This window comes from Diprion similis, chromosome 2 (assembly GCF_021155765.1).
Source record: "Diprion similis isolate iyDipSimi1 chromosome 2, iyDipSimi1.1, whole genome shotgun sequence".
Lineage (NCBI taxonomy): Eukaryota > Metazoa > Arthropoda > Insecta > Hymenoptera > Diprionidae > Diprion > Diprion similis.
The window spans coordinates 19718444-19742969 of record NC_060106.1 but is presented as its reverse complement, the minus strand read 5'-3'; the positions used below and the strand labels follow the sequence as shown (position 1 = coordinate 19742969).

Below are 24526 nucleotides of genomic sequence, written 5' to 3'. Positions count from 1 at the left end.
AAACGATTACCAAAGAAATTTAAGGAAAGACAGGGAAAAATCTCTGATAACACAATTACCGGTCTCTGCGTGTTTTTTTTATCTTCTGGTAATTAAGTCGCAACTTTTATAGATTTAACATACGTGGTACCTTATGGTGGTATCCCATATAGTATACAAGTCTATTAACCCTTTTATGCTTACATTTTTTTTTACGTGTGCGATTTACCTGAAATTTTTTCATACACGGGCTTTTCGATTCGCTGATTACGAATCTGAAGTCGAAATTTGTAAATTGGAAATGATGGATGCTATATGGTGGACGTAAATTCGAAAAGTTATTTGATTTTGATAAAAGTTACATTCGAACATTCAAAATGGCGCGTCTGATACGGCGGTAAAGTCGGAACAAGTCGAAAAATAATTTTTTTTGCATGTATTAAGTTTGTGTGTAGATCAGATCAATAAAATCCTGTTTTTCGTGGAAAAGTACGAATTTTGACCATTCCTTCACACGTGCTATTATTCCAATGAATAGTTAAATGAATTTATACATTTTTTTTTTAACACTTACGCTATACTATGTGGAATAAAAAAAATCGACAATTGTTACGGAAAAAGTAGTTTAATAAATAAAAAGCTGTTGCTGCTGCTGCAAAAAAAAAAGGTAGCACGCTGAGAGTTCCAGCGTGATTCAAAGGGTTAAAGAATTCGTATAAGAAATCGAAGATAAAACTGTAACAATATTCATACGAATTACACTTTTTCTTATACAATTAATTCGTAGATGCTCCAAAGTGTTTTTTTTTTCTTTTTAATCTTAAAACAATCCTTTATACAATAGCCAGCCATACAAAAGCCAGTGTGAATGATCCATAATAGCCAACAAAAATATTGCTGGGAACTATTTAAGAACGTCCAACTTAAGAAACTTTGGGAGATTTATCCGTCGTGAATTACTCCAAAGTTCGGTCTTGAATAAAAGCGTAATAAACTGTGTCGATCAAGCTGATTAGTCGATGGGCTACACTAGAGTCCTGAAAGAGTGTAATCATCGTCATCATGCAGTGGATTTTGATGACTGGCCCTCCCGGCGAGCGTTTCACCGCAATGGTGTGTCGTAAAATGATATTTTTACGGCCCCCAGAACTGGGGGCCTTTTGTCGTCGAGGCCCGACGCTCACCGTACGTGTCACAGTTAATCCACGTCGCGTCTAGTCGTCCTCGAACGACCGTTTCGGTCGAGATCCGATTGTGAGCCACTTTGTAACTAGGCTTAAATTTGTATTGCCGCTTGACGCGCGATCTCAAACTGCCCTCCTTGTGACGACTCGTGTCGTAAACACGATATTTCTGGCTCGGTCTAATGTAGATACCTACTAAATTGTCAGACAGTCATGCACCGAAATGCGGTCTCGGAACACGCGCCCGTCCAAGAAATTCACAACATTTCTTGTATTTTATTTATAGCCTTACTGTTTACGATTGGACGATTAATGTTTGAATTAGACGCAATATGAAAAAAATATTTTATAAAGCGGTTTTTCAACAGACGTAATCGATTTAAATAATCGACTTTCGATTAAATCGATTATTTTTTTCCGATCAATCGGTTTTTGTTTTTTACTCCCTGTTTCAAATGCTAAAATACGAAGTAATCGATTAATCGATTAACTTCTACCGATTCAATCGACTTGTGTTCGATTATTTTTTGAACTCGATTAATCGATGCATCGATTATTTTTAGCTTGGTGGCCATCGCTAATCATTGGACTTATTTTCGCCACTTGATTCCCAAGGGATTTAATTACATCCATTTCATACATGCAACAGAGTGTGCATATTTTTCTCATTAACATTTATATAAATAAAACATAACGCGGTAATTTACACATGATTCACCTCGATTCAACCGGGCGTAAAGTCGAGACTTGGTTCACACCGAGGGCGGCCAACCGTGTAGAACAAAAATAAGTTATAAAACAACCTTTAATACGGATTGTAAGCGTGTGTTTGTGCGCAATGCGCGGGTGGAATGTATGTAAATCTAGTCGAGGAACAAGCCCTGACTTCTTGCTTACTTTGTACATTTTATTTTAGTCTTGGCTTATCTTTGTTCTAAATCATACTACGTGATCATGATTTATTAAATAGATTTCACGAAGAGATATATCTGGAAAGTTTTGAAAAATTTCTTCAACAGGTGCAGAGGAGATCAAAGAAAAATTTAAATAAGAATGTTCTTTCGATAATTGTATTTTTATTCCAACGAATTGTCGCAGGAATTTTTTGAATTGTATACATATTAGGGTGGCGCAAAAAAACCGACTTTTTTTTTTTTTGAGTCTCGTGGGACAAAATGTTAGTTTTTGATGTTTTAAGAGCCCACTCCAAAGGACAGCTAAAAAAAAATTTTTAAGAGGTTGCTCCAAATTTTTTAAGATGTCAAAAATCGTCAAAAAATTAAATTAAAAAAATTGTATTTTCAGTATTTTGTTTGATTTTTAATTCATGTCGTGGTGTATTGTTATCGATTCTTTCTTACGTAATTAACGAAACAAAATTTATGAAATTTTAATATGAATATTAAAAGGTCGCTCGGAAAGCTCTAAAGAAATGCACCAAACAATTGAATAAAAATTATGAGCGACCTTTCAAAATTCAAATTTTGAACTGAAACTTTCGGAAACTTATTTTTTTTGTTGTCTATAAAATTATACCGTAACGAGAAAAAAATGAAAGAAAAAATAGATTTTTGACGATTTCTGACGTTTTAAAAAATGTGGAGTGATCTCTTAAAATTTTTTTTTTGAACTGTCCTTTGGAGTGGGCTCTTAAAACATCAAAAACTAACATTTTGTCACACGAGACTCAAAAAAAAAAAAAAAAAAAAGTCGGTTTTTTGCGACACCCTAATACATATAATGTCGTTTCCAAAATTCGTCGTCGTATTTTCGAACTCTCATTCAACGTTTCTTTCGTTAAAATTTTCTACCAAATCGGAAAGTCGAGTCGCTGCAGCAGCGTGATTTGCGTGCTAAAATATATCTTCAAACCGGTCGACCGTTTCAAATTCGGAATGAAAAAAACTTGTCACGATTTATGTCCACGAGCAGTTTTCAATGCCGAAGTTTCTCGCACGTTCGACAATTCGGAGAGGAGAAGAAAAATCGTTCGGACGATTTCGAAATTGAGTCGGGAAGACGTCTTCGCGTTATATGTGTATGATTTTTTGCTTTTCGATGCATCGCCGACAACTCCGGTCGCGTAATCGATCGACTGGACGCGAGGTGGTGGAATTCGGTGCAAGAAGAAGTTGCAGAGAGGCAAGAAGAGAGGAGAGAAAAAAAGCCGGGAACTATCAGAAGCAGAACGTGCAGCCGATCTCGCGGTTAGAGGAAGCACCGGCACCAGGGCGTGGATAACGAAATTTTCCGCTGCGGGTAAAGAAGAGTGGAAAATAAAAACTTAAACCAAGAGAGCTATGGGGGAAGGGGAAAAAATTTGTTGGCTTAGGGATAAAAGTTGTTGGTTCTTCGATTCCTGGGAGGTCAACACCGACGCAACCTCTTCTTCCTGCGGCTCGCTTTTTGCCCGTGTTTGACTTCGATTACCTTCGCCTTTTCTTCTGCAGTCCTGATGCAGCAGCGGTGCTCTCGTCGTTGTCGAAATTATAGGTATACTGGTAATCCCGGCCACATCAAAATGATGATACGCGAAAAGTAAACACACGTGTGACGCGGAAGAAATTTTAGCGTTGGATATATGGAAACGTTTGAAATTGAAACACGGCCTCATCTATTGAGCACTTACATAACTTAGAGGATGGGAGTAAAAAACTAGAATTGCTGATTCATCGAAGGACCAGAATATCGAATTTTCATAGATGCCAAAATTTTGTTCGTTGAATTTGAAAATGTGGATAGTTAAGTACGGAAAATTGAAAGAATAGAAAAATAAAATAGTACAGAAAGATAAAGTATGGAAAGGCCAAAACATGGAAGATCAAAATTGAGAATCTGTGTAGGATTCTATATTACCGAGAGGAATTCTGACGATTCTACATTTTTAAATTCTATGTATTAAGTTTTCGCTTTTTTAAAAATTCGATTCTCTGGCCCGTCGTTTTTTCGATTTTTCTATATTTTTACTCTCATCCAACCTAGATAACAAAAGATGTTTGAGTGTGGTGCTAGGTGCTTAAAACAGTTGTCAATAGATTAACTCACACCGCCATCTATTCAAGACTTTTGGAACTCAATAGATTACCTCAAACCGCCATCTATTAAAAACTTATGGAACTTATGAATGGACTACAAGCCTTGGTTCTACGAAAACTCCTTAAATTTCCAATAAAAAATATCGAGGATCACTTATCGGGATAAAAACTATCCTATCTCTCAAGTTGGACCAATCAATACACGTTTACAAAATTTCATTAAAATCGGTTGAGCGGTTTTGGATATTAGCTTGGACAAACATCGTGACACGGGATTTTTATATACCTAAAGATGGCCGCGAAAGGTCTCTTCGTACTCCGCTTCTACGATTCTTGGGAATCTTGGGATCGAAAGAAATCGTGTCGATGGGTTATGTCCACGTTCTCAGTTTTTGCTGCGACCTTTCTGTCGTCGTTTAATTTTCCTTTTTCTTTCTTTTATTTATTCACTTTTTCTACCTACTCTCAACTTTAACGTAGTCACGCACTTTGTATGCATCGAGAAGCGTGCTATAACCATCTTACCGATGAGTCGAAAAACGGTTTTGCGTTTCACGTTCAACCTTACACATTGTACGTTATACCTATATATTATAATTATCACGCATTAGCGTGCAATAAATCTGAAATAGTCGATACTGAAAGTGAAATCGCCATTCTGGTTGTGAATCTTCATCCGAAGGGCCATTCATTCACGAGTTCAGAGAAGTCATCAAACGACTAGCTGGGAATCAAAATCTTAATTTCAAAGGAACTGGAATGACTGTATTACCTTTTCTATGAAATAATGAGAGATCATTTGAGATAAGTAAAATCACATGATTATAGCGTTGAAAATCATGGCAATCGTTGTAATTGTCTTTCGATAAACGATAAAAATGGTTTCAATTCATATCAACGTTTTGTTCACATCAAATCCTATAAATCATGTGTTTTTATCGATTCCCGGCACTCAACCAACTGCTTACCTCCGATTTCCTATCGTTCCAAACAATTACCATTGATTTCCTAACCACCAAAAATCGCTTGCGACGTTGAAAAATCCTCAGAAATCGACCAAAAGCATTAAAACTGAATAAGAAATCACTCGGACTATTACAATATCTATAAACCAACGAAAATAACTCGAAATCAATTTACCAAATAATTACAAATCAATAATTCAATTTCAACGCGTATATGGCCGCCGTAAGTCTTCATCTCAGATCTTCGTTCTAGTTGTTGCAAAATTACCAACAAGTGCCACAAGGGTGGGAGTCATTGAGTAAAGGCAGTACCATAATTCCGTCGTTAACTTAGTCAAACATTATTCTAACGACAGTATCACGTGTGCGCGTAATGCGCGTTGGATCGCTGCGCCGCGTCGCGTTCGTGCGCACACAGGCGCTAAGCCGACAGACAGAGAGAGACAGAGAGAGAGAGAGTGAGAAAGAGAGAGGGAACGATCAGGCGGCATTCATTCGTAATTCACGGTGCGTCGTTACGCCCGACGTCCGCGACGGCGCGCGCTACGTGGGTCCCCCGTGTTCCCGTCAGCGGCTCGTGGGGGGCGCGGGGTGACGTGGGGCGGGGGCGGCGGGGGGGGGGGGGGGGGGGCACGCAGCAGCACGAGCCATGGGAACCGGTGGTGTGAAGGCATGTGGTGGATTGCCGGTGCTGAGACGACGCCGTGCGTCGATCGCTCAGCTCGTATCGCGCTGGCGCGCGCCCCCAGGAGTCGAGGCCGTTGGAGGACGGGACGCGTCGCGCATATTCCTGTAACGACGACGACGTTATATATTTTATATACCTATATACCTGTACTACCTGTACTACCTACGTTTACGGAAATCACGTGCATGCATTTTGTTTGAGAGGGAAATTAGTGTCGAGCCTAGGGGGTTCAATGGATACTTTGAAGTGATTTTTATTGATTCGTATCTAATTTTAATTGCAATGTTCGAGTGATTTGTTATTGATTTTTAAATCACGTGTCGCTCGAAGGCTGGCTAATCCGAATGTTCTGACATTTTTGGGTTTTTTTTTTTTTTTTTTTTTTCTATCGTGCAAAAATTTTCCCTGAGGTCTGAATATTGAGGAATATTTTTTATTTTCTCGTGTTTTCGTCGAAATCGGATTACGAGATGTTCTAATTTGAGCGTATCGAATTTTTAAAATCGAACGGTCTTGTGAAGAAAATTCTCTTCAAGGCGGAGAATTGTCATAAGTTTTTTTAATGGATAATTGAAACAGTTCTAATAAAAGGGCGAAATTTTCTTCTAAAGTACTATTTAATTTTGAAAATTTTTCGACCGCAAATTACAATATCTCGTCAATCCGATTTCAAAAGCAAGAATCTCACTTGTGCACAAAAAGAAAAAAAAAAAAAAAAAAAAAAAAAAAAAAAAAAAAAAATGTAATTAGTGCTAGAACTTTCGCGGTAGCCAGCGTTCAAACGACACGTGAAATGCTTTTTCCGATTTCCGATGATTTCTCAATGTTATAAACGATTTTCGGTGATCTCAAGGTTAGATGAAATCAAACAAAATTGAAACGAATCGCTCGAAATAATTTGTAATTCTAGAAAATCTGAGAAAATGACTTCGTTGACTCCAGGAAATCAATGGAAATCTATCTATACCATAACACGTCGTGCACGTAACCATGATGTTCACATCCGAACACGCCCGTCTCGTGTTCACGTATGTATAATGCACGTATCCTTAATATTATATACGCACGGACTGACGTCGTGTCGTATGTACAACATACCGTGCATGTCGTGCACGTGCTGACGTGTAGGATATGTACACCTTTGTACAGAGGTATTATAATATAACGCGCATGTTCGACGGGGTCGACAAACCTTCTTAATTCTCCTCGAACCTGTTTTTTTTTTTTTGTTTTTTTTTTTCTCCTCTCTCTCTTCTCCTTCGCTTCTCGTCTTTAATATTGCACACGGATTTCTCTTATTTCTTCTCGCTTGAATATTGGAACTTTTTTTTTGTTACACTTCTTCAAAGAAGTTTTTCTACAAAATTTTTATCATTCCGTATATACATATAATACAAAGATCATAAAAATTGAGCGGGCGAGAACCGTTATACATACCGGAAGTCAGAATAACTGGATGTTATATGCAATAGATTTGTCCAATTTCTGACCATTACTGTCCACTTTTAAGTCAGATTCTATGAAATGCCAGATTTTTTTAGTTCGTCGTTTATTTGCGACAGTTTTTCTCGTTCGACCGTTGCACCGTTTGAATTGATCGAAAATTAGTCAACCTTTGCAATCTTATAGTAGCTGTTGCTGCACCGACGAGGATTTCTTTATTAGGGTGGTGACGGGATTTCTCATATTACGTATAACGGTCGTTAAATAAGAAGCCCGAAACAAGCCTCGGAGTAAATTTTTCGTTTAATCTTTGAAGGCTTTCCATGGATATCGAATTATGGGGTATCGTGGTCCGAAATTCCGCTCGCCGAGGGTTGACCGAAGGGATGGATTGCACGCGTGGCTGAATGCACGCTGCAGAGGTTTCCCATCTTAACGACGCCGATCATTTGGCGGTGAAAAGACGAGCCGAAGGTGAAGCCAAAAAATAAGGACTCGTTCGACGAGTTGCAACAATTCGCAAAGTCATCTCAAAAGCGCGGAATCGTTAATTGCGGAATTGAGTGCGCAACGGCGGTGCGTTTTTTGGCTTATCTGAACCGCCGTCTTGAAGTCGAATCGAGCCGGGCGTTGAGTTAAGAGACTGCAGGGAAAAAGGCCCGCAACGGGCCCCGTTCACAGCGATAACTGGGCCCCTCTTTACCGTTGCAAGAGGGGCGCGTCGCCGCGGTGCTTAAAATTCGCGCGCACTTTCCGCGCATGACACGCACACTCAAAGAAACCGGGCTGAGATCGCCGCTGCGAGCAACGCGTATGGAAATTAAATTGGCCTGAGAAAAGGCTGCCCGCATAACCTGCGCCTCGATCACGGTTCGTATGCGTTATGTATGTGCGCATTTGCGTAATGCAAGGTGCGCGCCGAACCTGTGAAGGGTATACGTTATACGCATTGCGCACGCGTATGCGTTATACGTACTCTTATGTATATATATATATTTACAATGATGTTCGTGAACACACCTTAAATGCGAAAATTTTTCGCTAACTTTTATAATTACCTGTAGCTATATGCGGCATTCCACGTTAATTTAGTAAACGGTTGATCCTGACATTTTTTTATTTCACTAAGGATTTTTTCAACGTTGGTACAGTCCCTGAAAACCTTCAACATATTTTTTTATCCTCAAAACACCTAAACTGATTTTTAATCAGACGAGAAAAAAAATGGGGATTCAAAAAATAGAAAACAAGGTCCCACTCTTTGAATTTTGCGTGAAAATGTTTCATTTCGGGAACCAAATGATTTTTCTTGTTTCATAATAATTAAAAAATCGTAGGGTAAAAACGCGTGATAAAAAGAAATTAAAATGTTTTTTTTTTTTTTGGAAGCTTTTCAGGGATCGTACTAACCTAGGAAAAATCCTTGATGAAATTAAAAAATGTCATGGTTAACCGTTTACTGAGTTGGCGTGGAACGCCCCATACATGCGGTCCATGGTTTTCGCAGTGATTTTAAATTGGGATCTTGAGCCCGTAGATTCACCAGGTGGACCAAGTAAACAAACTGCAAGACACTTCACCTGTTGAAGATTATATCGTTATACGCGTTTTTATACGATTACTCGGTATAATTTTTTAGTATTATCCCCGTATGCGCATGAGATGACGATCGTTATCCTGCCATCTTGAGATAACGTAAAGGTCTGCCTGCCGCAGACCTCTTTTAATACAAATTAAGAGTTTAATTAAACCGAGACGATCCAGCTCATTAACTTTTTAAAACGGTTACAGGAGTCCGGATGAGATCTTAAATAAATATATGTAATTGAAATATTTAATTCTGAATTTATTATATTCATGTCTGATATTCATTTTCATTCTTTAGCACAATCATTCAAATCAATCTGAACATTAGTCTACATTTCATTCGACCATTCAATTACTTTCCACTGTTTACGAGTTACCAACACGTCTTCTTAAGTAAAATATAATTCTTAAACTAATTTACTGGCTAAGCTTATCAACTTTAAAACAAAAATCCAGATCACAATATTATAACGAGTTTAAATATTAACAAAATTCCTTCAGGATCAAGTCTGTATCGTTAAATGAGCTCGAGTGATGACAAATATATATGTAAAAAAAAAGAAAAAGAAAAAAAAAATACAGAAAAGAAAGAAAAAACAATATCCAAGTAAATATCAAAAACAATGACCAATTTTTGTTGATTGAAAAATAATTATAATTAAGCCTCGTTGAAAAAGTTTCGTTCAATTAGATTCGAATTAATTCACCACCGAAAATAATTTCCTTCGACGAAGTAAATTTTCGGTTTCTTCTAGTCGATTTATGACTTTTGGGTCCTCGTTGTTTCGATCTCGGGGTTCGAAGGGGCCCGAAGCTGCACGCGAAAGACACACTCCAAGGGGGTTACGGAGGTTAAACCAGAGGCCTGAGGCCCAATTCGAGCGATCACCGTTGCGGCCGTTCGAAAACGGTAAAATCGAAAATAACCGGCCGGCTTTGGGTCCATAGATGCGTGGATCGGAGGGGGTGGTTTCTTCTCGGGGGCTGAACGATCTACTCTGCACCCTCGGGAAGATGCGGCGCGAAGGTTTCCCACGGCTCGCACCACCTGTGCCTCTGCAGCAGCTCAGCGCGACGACAGGCCTCCCCTAGAAAAAGACAGCGAACTTTTCCGGCGCCCGAGCGAGAAGGAGGCCCACAATTTGGGCCCACTCATATTGCCTGCAGCCACAACGGAGGCTGCAGCAGCCTGCGCAAGCTGCTCGAGAAGAGCGGAGCATTAGGGTGTTAAAAGATTCCGGGGGTTGCTGCCATCCTTGCTCCCTCAAAGAGCCGGACGAGCGACTTTCAATGCGGGGGGAAAAACGAAGGAGCCTCTGATGATACCCACACGTTTAACGGAGCAGCTTGAGCAACGCGCTGGACGGAGATCGGCTTATGCCGCAAGGGTGCAAAGCAACAAGGGTTGAATAAAACACTCCGTCGTTCCAGGGGCTATAAATACCCGAAAACAAATTAAATCGTCTCCCTTTTATCAACCTGACACGATTCGCCAAGATGTTCTTTGCGACCTACCCCTTCGTCCCCCGGGAGCTTTGAATTTTCAAACAATTTTAATAAGCTAGATATTCGGATCTTTGAATTTTTTATTATGTCAAAAAATAGAAAAAAAATTTTAATCAAAAACAATTGATGGAAATATATGATTGAATGGTTCACTCTGAAATGAAAATATTTACTCAAAATGCCTTTATTTGAATATAGAAACACTTTTCTGAGATACGATTTTGAAATGTTTTGGACATGTTTCAGAAATTTTTTTTTTTTTTTTTTTTTTTTTTGTTCTTTCTGTTTTCTTCAAAATTAGCGTTTTTTTCTCGTAATGCGAGAATAAGTTCAGAAAGTAAAAAGCGGGACTCGATTTGTCAGAAAATTTTAACCCCGTTTTATGTGTTTGAAAATTATTTAATATCCAGTAGATATATATATCTCGAGAAAATCGTAATAAACGAAAATCAAGGTTGTTCACTGTAGTTTTGTAGAAAAAAGTAAACTGGTTAAAACCAGTTTTCATCCATAAATCATTGATAATTATAAGAAGTTATAGATAAAACAGAAACCACCGAGCCGTGATTAAAGTTTCGATAAAAACTTTTTTCTCATCGTCCAGATTGGTAGTAAAAGAAAAAAAAAAAAAAAAAAAAAAAAAAAAAACAACAACAACAACTAACGATAAAATACTTTCTACAAAATTAAGACTGACGATGAGCCAGTTTCTCTACCGTATGTACAACGTAGTTACGTTATTATCTCCATATTGCCGTACACAGCGTATAAATATTATATAAACAAATTTTTTAACCCACTCAAAGATTGTTTGTAAAAAAAAAATTAATTCGCAAAACCCTTTCTTCAAGTATATTTCATAAAATATAAAAGGGAAGGAATTTTGTGGTGGAAGATTTTTTATTTTTCCGGAAAAAAAAATTTCATCCACGCAGTTGAAAGATTTCAAACAACAGACAATTATTTTTTTTCAATTCGTTCGTCGATCGTGATGATCCCTCCCCCTCGTTATTCCCTCGATTCGTCTTCTCCTCGGAGGAGACACGCGTCGTTTAGAATTCCACTGTCTCTCGCAACGAGGCTTATATACACGTATATTGTCGGATTACAAAGGGTTTGTCGCACGTGTACGTGACAATGGAACCTCCGGGTATTTCGTGGCCGTGTCGGGCCCTCGTCGTTGCTCCTGTAGACGTCCTCTTGTATCTAGTTTTACGCCGGGATTGGCCCAGAGCCGGAGTCTAGAGGGTACAGGAATCGGCCCAGCACGGCGTAACGACCACCACAATGGGGGATGCATGGGGTTTCGGTTCGGACTCGCACTCCGTGCACGCATCGCTATTTTCCCACGACGTGTAGTTCGCATTCAACAGCTTGAGCTGCACTGCAGCTGGCCGAAATAACCGAGGGTGGATGGAGGATTCGGATATCTAGCACGAGCCAAGAACCAACCACACCGGACGCCAGAAGGCTGGAATTTTTGTTCTTAGGTATTTAACATTAAGAACAGAGGACGCTGGGCTTTATTGTCGGCTGGATTAGTTCAGACCGAAGTCTTCCGGCTGCGAGGTGTTCGAATATTCGTGCCACTCTTTCAACCATCGACCACCCTTAAGTCGAAACCGTTTTGCATCCCACTTGTGCGTAAAAAAATTTTAACTCAAAGGGAAGGGAATGTTATAGTCATTGGCTCGACGGCCATTTGAAGAAACATTAAACATCATGGGGTGAGTGTTTAGTAGTCTCAAAATTACTCTTATTTTACAAAACTGAAATCGAAATCGTCTGATTATACTTTAGAGTACTTTGGTTGTACGAAAAAATTTAGTTTTACATTTGAAGTGGTGAAATTTTTACCCTGTCGAAGAAATGTTTTTTTTTTCTTTTCTTTCTACGAAGTTATAGTTTCAACGAGTTGATTATTGTTTTAGTGATTTCATTACATTTTTTTTTACTCAATGGTAACAATGAAGCGATACTGCATGCAATAATTTAACACAATCAACGAAAGTTTGATAGATTAGGAAATATTATTTGGATCCTGCTTTTTAGAAAGTAACACACAAAAAAATTCTTTTAGCCAAATCAGAATTTATCTCATCAAATGAAACTGAATTGTTTCGTAGATTCTAAAAAGCACGATTAATGCATTTTTCTTTATTCAATGTATCGGCTTCGTTCGATTTTCGATGCTTTAGTCGTTCCCAAAGAAATCCGGTTTATACCAAAGAAATATTAATGCAACAGCAATTTATTCATATATTAGAGAATAAAATCGGGAGGCCAGAACGAATCTTCCGTGAAGTTTAAACCGGAAATTCGTGGTACTTTTTCATTCAATTCCAGGGTGTACATATATAGTATAATCTCGGCAGGGGGTCACCGAGGGATACGTGTGGAAGGGGGGCAAGGGAAGTCCCGATTCGCAGGGAGAGCTATTTCCGGTGCATCCCGCTCGTCGCATCGCTCGGGTCGGTATAGAAGCTGACATAATTACCGACCCGTCCGAGTCGTCATCCTAATCGTTTATTAAATCGATTCAAGTGGCCGAATCACTGAGTACAATTCCGATCCCGTAGCAGCAGCCTTACCCTAACCTAACCTCGTCCCGTCTCCATCTCTCTCTCTCTCTCTCTCTCTCTCTCTCTCTTTATTTCTCTTTTACTCTTTCTATTTTTCATCCCGCGCAGTCCGCCTGGACGTTGTAACTCAACCCGAGCATCCGGCTCAGGTAATCAATCAATGAAATCAAGCTGCTTAAGCGTTTGTAACGAAATTTCAAAACGATTCGAGTCTAGGATAGAAAATATAGAATCATATAAAACTGGTATCCAAAACGTGAAAATTCGTGTCTCATGTAAATTTTACGTCGAATCGAATCGTAGGGGTTAATCACGTGTTCGTTGTGCAGTCGCCATTTTGGATTTCGATCCTGAAATACGGTAACTTTACTAATCTTTGTGACATTACAGCTTCAATATTCACGCAATACAGACTAAAAAGTTTAGTTAAAATCAGATTTAATGTTGTGCGGAATAAGTCTGGGCACAAAGAATCGAAACACATTTGAATAGTCAGCCATGTTTCGGCACTGAAATTCAACTTCGCTGTTTGAGATGGTTTAGAAGCATGAATGGCGGTGTTTGCTTTCGGCTGTGGAGATGGAGTCGATAATCTTGAATCGCGACCTAGGCGCATCACAACGAACCTAGGCTACTGTATATTAATAACTATTCGCGCGTCTAGTAGGTATCTGGGGGAAAACCAAGTAACCCTAACCTAACCTGACGCCCAGCATGCGAAATTTAAATTTACGAAAGAATTTGTTATATAGGAGGTGGAATTCGCGGAGGTTTGCCAAACTTTGCGTAACAAGTCGACGCGGTTTTACACGACTGTTATTCTCACGAGAGTTCAGCTCGTAAATGAAAAACCAGACTCATAAGCTTCTGACCAGTGACATTTGTCGCCTCGTATTTTTTCACCGAACATTTATTATTTCCATCGATAAATAGAACGTTCGCCTCGAGCTGTATAGATGTACATTATTCAGGTTGCTTCTACACGAAGTCGAACGTGTATGAAACTAGTGTAGCTGTCACGCTGAAATATATCGCACGCACGCGGCCCGTGCAGACGTGCCGATCGTAAATTTCGCTTTGCAGCCAAACAATTTTTTAATTTTTTTCACCGTCAGTTTCATTTTTCTTCACTCTCCACGTGTGTGCTTGAAAATAAATTCATTACGTTGTCGTGTGACTAAAAATAGAAAGGAAATTTAAAAAAAAAAGGGAAAATGGGAAAATTTTTAAGGTAAGACGATGGGGGTGAAATACTAAACGGTCGAAAAATTGAAAGGCTACAATAGTGAATTTTTTAAGAAGCGAAAATTTAATTTATGCAATTTAAAATTGCGGTAAGCCGAAGTATGGAGAAGTGAAAAAATAAAAATGTCAAAATATAGAATGCCTCAAAGATTTTAGTCTCGTTAATAGACAATCCTTTACAGATTCTATACTTTCTCGTTTTACGTTTTGAACTTTTTGTATTTCGACTTTCATTATTATTTCCAATTTTCTTCACTTGGACTTCCTAAATTTTAGTAATTCTGCAAATCAATCAAAATCTTACATCTTTGGAAATTCGATATTTCGGCTCTTCTATCAATTCACCATTATACTTTCCTAAAATATGATAAATAGAATAACAAAGAATATCGAATATTTAGATAATTGATTTAAAAATAGATACATTTCCCGTCTAATGTATAATTATCTTAATAACTTGTCGACGTCATTCACGCCTCATGCGGGTGACATTACATCCAGAACCGTTGCCTATCCGAGTGATAAGCTATACGAGGAGTAAAAACTAACGTCTCCTGGGTAGGTATATATGCCAGGCGATGCCTAGGAGGGGGATGAAAAAACTGAGTCTTCTCACGAGCTCCAGGGGGCGCGGAGAAAGTCGAAGAGTTCAAGAGAGAGAGAATAAAAAAGGGGAGTCGGGGGGGGGGGGGCGGAGAAGAGGAAGGTTAAAAGGTTTTAAGAACTAAAAAAATACCCGTGGAGAAAAAATTAATGTATAATATACGTTCATGCGGCTGCGCGGTATATCGCTAACTTTTTTCTACCCCAACCGATAAGCCGGCTAGACTTTCGGTTAATTAGGGGCTGAAGGGTCGTTAGCGCGAAGCGCAGGGGTTCGTGCCGGACTCCTGATGTGCGGTTGCGCCGCAGCTCACCGACCCAAAATGTCCATCGTAAATCACCACCACCGGCTACCCCAACCTCGTTTCCTTTCGACTTATCAATTTCCATCATGGAATTCTACTTAATCTACTTAATTGGAACATTTTTCCTTGTGCGTATAGGTATGGCTTATTCTTACTTCTCACAATCAGTGACAATCGGGGTGAAAAATGATTAGGTGTAAAAAGTAAAAATTATGCCGTTTTTTTTTTTTTTTTTTTTTTTTTTACCTAACGCACTGTTTTCACGAAGCATCGCATCAGCTTACTTGCGTATACGAATATATTCGAAACGTGGAAATTTACGCATTGCCTCAACGATTTGTTACAGTCATGCGGTAAACGGACTGAGGACACTCGGACACTTGTTGAACGTGCGTTACATACATACATAGGCACATGCATACTCTGGAATAATATTATATCTACCTCGACGTGTGTTACCTACCGTTTGCCCGTACATTCAACGAGCTAAATTTCGCCTCACCCTTCCCCTGAGCCAATTGACAGATATAAAATTTACTTCGCGATGGAACAGAAATTTCCTGCATTGAAATAAAAGTTGTGGAGAAAAGTTCGCAAAATGGACGATCGATCGGTGTACCGCAAAAAGTTTTCATTTCATCCAAGTTATACGCAGAGAGATACATAAATGACTGCGCAAACATAATTGTAAGGGTAAAAAAAAATAAAAACCTAAGATTAGAAGAAACTTTGAGAAGAAGATCGATTATTCCAGAGACTTAATTCGATCTCAATCCCGTGGTTCGGAGCGGTTTTCGTTTTCTCCCTGCGAAAGCGTAGGAGAAATCCTCTATCTCGGCGTAACGAACCGGATCAAATGTACATTGAGCTGCTTGTCGAGTACACGTAGGTATGTACCTATATCGTAGGTAAGCAACGGGTCACCTCGACGCGCGCGATTCGCATCTATCGCGGCGGCGCAGCGGTCATAAGCCAGCTCGTGCGTGCGCGTGTGCGTGTGCGTGTGCGCGCAAAGCGACGCGGCGCGTTCCCGCGATCCAACAAGTGGGCGAAACATAGCCGTTGCGGCGCGGCGTGGCGCGGCGCGGCGCGAGGCCTCCGCGTGCTGGTCGCGCGCGCTGCTTGGCGTGTGCGCTGAGCGCGTCCATCCCCCTGCGACCCGCGCTGTTTCCCTGCGCTCACTCAGCGCGCAACGCGCAGCGCGCTCCACTTGTTCGTGAGGCGAGGGCTGCAGGTGTGCTGCTCGAAATACTAACCCAACCCACAGCGCTGCGTCGCTCCCCTCGTGCGCAGCAGCGGTCTCCTCCTGCTGCTGCTGCCGTCGCCCTCTCCGAGCTGTGGGAACGCCGAGGCCCGAGAGCTTCCCACGATACGCGCTCCGGCTGCTGGTCGGGTTCCGCCGTCCACGGAGGGAGGGAGGGAGGGAGGGAGGAAGGGAGGGAGAGAGGGGGGCTCTTTCTATAAATACCCCCGACCTCGCTCGACACCGAACAGATCAGCTCGGCACTCCGAAGCTAACGCGTCTGACGCAACGCTCAAGTGACCTAGTATAGAGAAAGAGAAGAGAACAGAATAGAACAGGAGACTGAGACTAGAAGAATCTTGACCTCGAAACTGTTGTTAAAATCAATTATCATCGATTATCGCTTGGCAAATATATAAACACATTTATATATAAAAAAGACCGTGAAAATCGTTGTCTAAATTTGATTTGTGCGTCGGTATATAACGAAAATCGTCCTGACTGAATATCAAGACGACCTCAGTGATAGTTGGTTGTTACTGATAATCGATAAACAAGTGTGGAGTTGAAAGTGTTTTTCGTTTTTTATTTTAACGAAAATAAAAACAAGACAAAAAAAAATAAACAATAAAATGGCACCGCACACCAGCTACACGCCCGTTGGAGGTATGGAGTACGAAGAACCGGTATCGCGGACTTATCAATATCGGAAGGTGATGAAGCCGATGCTGGAGCGAAAGCGAAGGGCGCGGATAAACCGCTGCCTCGACGAGCTGAAGGACCTCATGGTCACCGCGCTGCAGGCCGAGGGCGAGAACGTCGCGAAATTAGAAAAAGCCGACATCCTCGAGCTGACCGTACGGCACCTCCACACCCTGCGAGCCGCCCGCCGTCTCACCCTCACACCTGAGACCAGCTACGCCGATCGGTTCAGGGAAGGGTTCACCCAGTGCGCCCAGGAGGTCTCGACCTTCCTTTCCACCCCCGTCGCCGCCTCCGTTCACCCCGCCGCCGGTGCTCAGCTGATGCGCCACCTCGGCGGGTGTCTGAGGAGACTGGAGCAGCCCACCACCCCCGTCGCGATGCCTACTACTACCACCACCACCACCACCGCCGCCACCCCCGAGGCCAACACCGTCCCCCAGAACACCTACACGCCACCCCAGAGTCCCGTCAGCGTCGCAAGTTCGTCAGGAGAGTCATCCGAGTCGTCGACGTCATCGAGTTTGCCCGTTTGGCGACCATGGTAGAGGAGGAATTGGAAGCGTAATTCTAATCTGTGAAAGTGCATCTTACTGGCCGAGGGGAGGGGAGGGGGGGGGGGGGGAGTTTGAGAATTTTTAGAATGTTGTATTGGGGAACGTTTTTTTTTTTTTTTTATTCTTCTAGTTTGCGCTCGGAGGACTAGGTTTTAATTATTATTATTATTTCATTTCTTTTTTTCTTTTCTTTTATTATGTTCTATACATTTTATATACCAAACAGCGAAATTAGGGCTTAAAGAGTTATTGTTGTAATGTACAGGGAGATTGACGGAGAGAAATAGGGCTGTTTGAACTGACGCACGTTTATATGATATTAATATATATATATATCTATATATAATATAATATAACTTGAATATTATTTTGTTGAATAATAAGCTGAAACGACGAATCTACGCGTCTTCCAAATGTTGTAATTTCTAGCTATATACACAAGCACATATATACATATATAGGATGCCTCGTAGCGATGGGATATGAAGATCGATTCTTTATTGTTATTCACTAGAAGATATATTAATTTTACATAGGTTTATTATTATTATGTTGTCTTCTTATCTTTTTATGGAAATGAAATTGTGTCTTTTTTTCTTTCTTTATTTTTGCTTATTTTGTACGATTTTTGGGTTTCTTTTTCCGTTGATTCTTTTGTGACAATAGTTATAATATAGATTGATCGATACATATGATACGATATGTGTATAATGTAGTTTATAATGTATAGGTGATGAAGCTTTAATGATGTATCTGTGATAGGGTTTTCTTGTACCTGAGATTACTGTATGTTTCTCGTAAAGTTTAACGGTGATTATGAATATAATGATAATGATAATCATTTTTATAACAAAGAATTGACAAAAGACGATAAAACAACAAATATGATAACTAAGCACGTATGAGATTGATAGAATTAGATATTCACTTGTTACATGTTTAAGAATATTTAGCCGTTAATAACTACCGTTGAATATAATATTTGATTAAAAACAAAAAGTAAAAGCGAAACAATAAAAAAAAAAAAAAAAAAAAAAAAAAAAAACTAAATCGAAACGAACCAATATCAAATGGTTAACGAAATGAAATGACTAAAAATAAAATTTCATTCAAACAAAAATCTATTATACCTCGTGTACTTTATTGTCTGAAATATTTCCTTATCCTTTACATAATATTATGAATACCCAGCTTATATATTCTAACTATTCTCTCTTTTTCTTCAACATTATAGAAGTATTTCACCCGATTTAAATAATAAGCTATTTATCCATATAGCAAAACAACAAATACAGTTAAATTTCATACAATAAATCTGCAGTAACAACGCGTAAGAAAATTTTCAATTCAATTTTGTATATTATTATAAGAAATAGAGACGATAATTAAAAAGAAACGAGTGATTCGGGACTGGTTGAGAGGTTAAAAAAAAAGCTGAAAGGGAATACGAGGGGCAGGGGGCGTGGAGGGGGGGAGTAGGGGGGGGGGGCAGTTCAATTATAATTTTCGATTATCAGTATAGAGCAGGTGACAATTTCTTTCCCGTTGATCAGGCTTTTCGGTACCTACATATATTGCTGCATGTGATGTATAGAAATTGGAGATAATCTGTAACGACGCGGAGTGACAAAAACCGTGTCGATCTATAATCTATATGGTGTACACAAAACGAAGGTACGATGGCTGAAACGTGCGGCGTAAGAAGAAAGTGAAAAAATGCTCGGTGCGTGCGTGGTTGTGAAAAGGTGGAAGGTGAAAAGGGGAGGGTAAAAAACCGTTCTAATTACGATACGCGTACCTACAATAATATCTGTACGGCGAACGGTGCAGCAGCTCGTTCAAAGTTTCATTAAAACCTCGGCATTCATTCCCTTTGTACCGAGTTTTTCACCCAGATGATGGATGCTGCGACGCTCCGACGCTGCCTTTGGTCCATATCATCGACGTTCGGACAAAGCCGATTGTACGAAGCGATCGGCGATCTGGTCGGCGTGACTTTTGACAGGCGAAAATTGATTGGAACAGTTCATCGATATACCTGTAACTTAAAAATGAAACAATTGGCAGGAATAATCGCTTCTAACTGACCGACGACGCGACGCGACGCGCACCAATTCACTCGATAATTGATTTTCAAAGATCCATAAGAATCCCGCGGATTTCGATGGGTGCTAACGCTTTTGTACACGCTGTGCAAAAACTGTAAACGTTTCATACTACTTTTTTATTATCTTTCCACGGTAATTTAGGCACCCTGGTGTAACGTATCGAGGATTGTAGTTTCAAGAACAGGTCGGTACGTTTTTTGCACCGAGACATGATCCAGGCTTTTTCAAACGACGCTGTAAACTCGGGCTAATGTTACACTTATTACACCGACTTGCAGTTCAACTATCAAAGTACGATTTCATACACATAGCAACAATTTCAACAAAATATCTCCACATCTAGACCGGTTTCGTTTTATGTATCAGGTATTTATACACCTTCTAAAGAACCTGCGTCAAGTATAAACAGCTCACTTCGTCGTTCGTTTAGTCCATTAAAGATCGTATCAAGATTTATTATTCTATAACACTTCACGTACCTACCTATGTACTTCGTTTTAGAAGTCGCTACGTGAATATGACCGGAAATGTAGCGGTGAAATCACTTGTTTAGAAAGAATTTAGAAAAGATGTTTCGTCATTGCGAGAAATGAAGTTGATCTCAATGTTCGCGAATCTCTTCGTACCAAACCGAAAATTTTATTAATAGTTTATTAATAATATCTATTTCCGGTACAGACTCTGATTACATATCACGTCACAGTGACGTCTAGATTTCCGTCCTTAAAGCAGATTATGCGGGGAGAAAAAACCCCGTGACGTCTTACGATTAAAGCTGAAATTTATGGCTAGTGGTTTGTAGAAAATCTAGAACACTTATATGTATATATGTATAGCGGTGTAATAAGCGGGGTTTGAAATTGTTTTTTTTTTTTTTTTTTTTTTTAGTTTTTTATCACGAGCACGTAGTCCGGCAACGTCAAGTGGTATCGTGATTCACGTTTCTATGTATAGACCGAACGTACATTTCGTTGCAATCGCACATATTAATCGAAAGAATTGACACCACCAAGCGATAAGTACACAAAATAACACGTGTAGTATGCAATGTACGTAGATTGTATTTAATATTGATACTCATATAAGGGCACGTGCCCCGATTTATCAGTGGTCGATTCCTCGTCTGGTTAAACTTGTGACGTTGAAAATTACTGAGCAATTTTTTTTTATCACATCACCGGATATCGTCGTAACGCGTTACATTTAATTTAAGAAATTTTTAATCTTACGCGTTGCGATAATGCGATAAGAAGAAGAAGACAAAAAAAAAAAAAAAAAAAAAAACTATAGACTGAAATCTGAACCTTGTTTATTTTCTCGTTTACAGATAATCGTGTCGTTTCATCAACCGAGAATTTGACGGTGGGGATTCTCCGATCGAACTGCAAACACTACTAGGAAAAAACGAAATTCGACGAAGATAAAGAAGAAGATAAAGAAGAAGAAGAAGAAGTGAAAAGAGCAATAGACGTCATCGATAAGGTGTGGTAAATTTTTCAAATATATAAAATATTGTCGTGCGTATAATAATAATTATAATCTACGCTCTGAAAAGTATCTTACGTACGTATATAGCCAGCTCGAACTTCCGGTTGAAATTGAATTATTATCCTCTTAAGTGTTGGTCCAGTAAAGAGTTTCGACGCCGCAACAGAACCTTTCAATTCCTTAATGAAGTAATAAATTTTTATATTGCCACACGGAGCGGATCCTGTTTATATATATGTATAATAGCTGCACGCTGGACCTCGTGGGAATTTATGCACACGTCGACGAATTTCGTCGGACCAGCTACCCGCTTCTTCTTCTCCCCCCCCCCCTCCCTGCCCTCGGAGCCATATATATAGCTGCTTTATTTTAAAATCTCCTTATGGCTTTTTAATTGGCCTCGTGGTATTCCGTTTCTTTACCCGCGTGGTTGTTCGGTTTTATGGAGAATATTGTGAATTGTAAATTTGTCTCCGCTTCGCCACCCAGGATGAAAAAAATTTGTAATTTAAATTTTCTATTATCCATTTATTTATTCGTCAGATTATTGAGTTTTTTTTTTTTTATTATTTCGCTACCTTTATTAGGAGTAAAAAGCAATTAACTCAACGCGTCAATTAATCATGCGATTTCATAAATAGGGATCATAGAATCAAGAGATTCAGCGATTAGTTTTAGCACTGATATGTTATGTCAGTTGAGAGAGAAGAAAATTGTACACAGACGAATCTGTATCGGTTGAAATCAGGTGTATAATCGCACTCGTGACTATTATCGATGTCAATCGCGGAGACAACCATAACAATAGTTATTAGTAGCCAATCAGTTCGAGGATATTATTATAATAAAGCGACTGAACAATCTAGCATCGTATGTAACCAGATGACACTTTTTACATTTGAATTTGACAATTTGAGAAATTGACACTGACGTTTCGAGGTTCGGGTGCTGCAGGGAATCAACGATTGGCGAACATGTCGAGGACGTTGAAGTCCAGGGAGAGCATGAATTTGTCGGGGGAAATATCCAGCGTGCTGATGAGATGCCATCAGCATCAACTGCAATTTGCAAGCAAAATTAGACCCGGAATAAAACCACTGTCTCCACGGTGTTTCAGGCGTGCCGGTGGTGCGGGAAAAATGGACGTCATAGGATCCGACCACCATGGAATCGGACACGACGTTGAAGCGATCGGACACGGGATCGTCGAGGATTCGGAGTGCCCTGAGGACGACGAGAATTTTTCGCACAAAAAAACGATTGGAATGGTTGGCGAGGTCGGCGCTGGTGGCGACAAGACCAGCAAACCTCCTTTGAGGCGCAGCCTCTTCGCCTACGTGGCGCCATACGTGGCCTTCCAGCCTTTCGAGACCAAGGGACCGACGTTGCCGGTGGAAATCGGTCGACACCTGAAGTGGCGTTTGAGCCCAATAACGCCGTTGCTGGTCCGCAGGACGTTGATGAACTCGGGGTACCGTATGGTGCGGAAATCGCAGGAATGGTGCGGAATCTGGGGAAAGCACATGAAGAGTCTGACCTTTAAGTCACTCCGAGAGTCACAGAAGGTGAACCACTTTCCTGGCACCTTCCAGCTCGGGAGGAAGGATCGACTGTGGCGGAACCTTAGCAGGATGATTATGAAGCACGGTAAGAAGGAGTTCGGGTTCGTTCCCAGGACCTTCGTGCTCCCGCAGGAACTCCGGGGCCTTAGACAGGCCTGGGAGAAGGCTGCCGGACGCGAAAAGTGGATCGTCAAACCACCCGCGTCAGCTCGTGGTACTGGGATTCGCGTCGTTCATCGCTGGTCTCAGATCCCGAAGAAGAAGCCCGTCATTGTCCAGCAGTACCTCTCGAAGCCGATGCTCATCGGTGGCGCGAAGTTCGACCTGAGGCTCTACGTCCTCGTGACCAGCTTCAACCCCCTCAGGATGTACATTTACCCTGACGGTTTGGTCCGCTTCGCTTCCGAGAAGTACGTCGACGATTTGAATTGTCTGAGCAACCGGTTTATGCACCTTACCAACTACAGCATCAACAAGGCGAGCGCCACCTACACCAGCAACGACAGTGCGGACTCGTGCACCGGGCACAAGTGGACCATAAAAACGCTCTGGTCGTACCTCAGAGAAAAGGAGAACGTGGACGTGGACCGTCTCTGGAAAGCGATGAAGGACATCGTCGTTAAGACCATGATCTCGGCCGAAGCCTCGATCAATTCTCTCACTCGGGGGAACGTCGCCTCGAGATACTGTTGCTACGAGTTATTCGGAGTGGACATCCTCCTCGACGAGAACCTGAAGCCGTGGTTACTCGAGGTCAACATCTCGCCTTCGCTGCAGTCCTCCTCACCGCTGGACATCGCAGTTAAAGCACCGATGATCAGGACCGTATTCAACATCGTTGGCTACCAACTTCCGCCGGCGAAGATGCCTGCCACCGTCCTCGAGGATTTCGCGAAACGACACAACCTCGACCCCGTCCGCCAGGACTTCCGAGTCCACCACATCAGCCTCAGTAGCGCAGAGAAGACCAAGCAGAACCTGTTCGCCCACAAGCGCAAGCGGGAGGACTACCTACAGGACATAATCGAGGACCTCACACCCGACGATGTTAGGCAACTGATCATCTACGAGGACGAACTCACGCAGCTCGAATCATTCGAGAAGATTTTTCCGACAAAGACCAGTCACGATTACTTCCAGTTCTTCGACGTTCCGAGGTACTACAACATGCTATTCGACGCCTGGGAGGCCAAGTACGCCGATAACAGGACCGAAGGCATCGCCAGGCTCCAAAACTTGTGCCTGGCAAAGTACCACTTGACTCAACCGATGAAAACGGAACCTTAGATAGATGATAGATAGGTAGGCAAACGCAATTATCGAAGGGGAGGGGGGTGGGGGGGTTGGGGTTGGGGGGGGGGGAAGACTATTCACCGTGGATACTAGACTGCCAATTTTTATAACTTCGTAATAACTCAACTGTCACCGCGATATAGAAACGTGTAAAAATTTCATCTGAATGTTGTTGACACGAATTAGTTATACCCGCTGCCTCATTGCACTATGTCTTATTATTATTTCTCTCTCTCTCTTTCTCTCTCTCTCTTTTTTAATAACTTGATTTTTTCTTCTTTCTCTTCTTTATTTCATTTTAGCCTTTTTTTAGCTATCATCGTCCATTTTAGACTCATCGTATCAAACATTAGACGGAATTGAAGCGTAATAATATATATACATATAATGTACGAGTGTACGTTAGGGTGTCCCTTATTTAAGGTGTTGACGAATTTTTGCCGTCTCACCC

At 40.8% G+C, this 24526-nt stretch overlaps 2 protein-coding genes across 6 annotated transcripts in view; both read left to right on the top strand.

Moving 5' to 3' along the window:
- Positions 1–24526, top strand: part of LOC124412701 (tubulin monoglutamylase TTLL4-like) — a 209050-nt gene that overhangs the window by 155499 nt on the left and 29025 nt on the right. For 3 of the 4 annotated variants that reach the window (XM_046892805.1, XM_046892825.1, XM_046892833.1), the window contains 2 exons: positions 21060–21214; positions 22338–24101. In XM_046892805.1, the coding sequence (XP_046748761.1) occupies positions 22360–24069 (1710 nt within the window). In that variant the 5' untranslated portion in view covers positions 21060–21214; positions 22338–22359 and the 3' untranslated portion in view covers positions 24070–24101. Of the gene's footprint in view, positions 1–21059; positions 21215–22337; positions 24102–24526 lie in introns of those variants that run through there. The other variant, XM_046892815.1, reaches the window with a different exon arrangement.
- On the top strand, positions 16980–17625 carry LOC124412760 (enhancer of split mbeta protein-like). Of its 2 annotated transcripts, XM_046892885.1 has the most exons (2): positions 16980–17364; positions 17485–17625. In XM_046892885.1, exons 1-2 carry the CDS (start codon positions 16998–17000, stop codon positions 17613–17615), a joined length of 498 nt encoding a protein of 165 aa, XP_046748841.1. In that variant the 5' UTR covers positions 16980–16997; the 3' UTR covers positions 17616–17625. The 2 variants fall into 2 exon arrangements, with proteins under 2 accessions (XP_046748841.1, XP_046748836.1); XM_046892880.1 differs by having other exon boundaries at positions 16980–17625.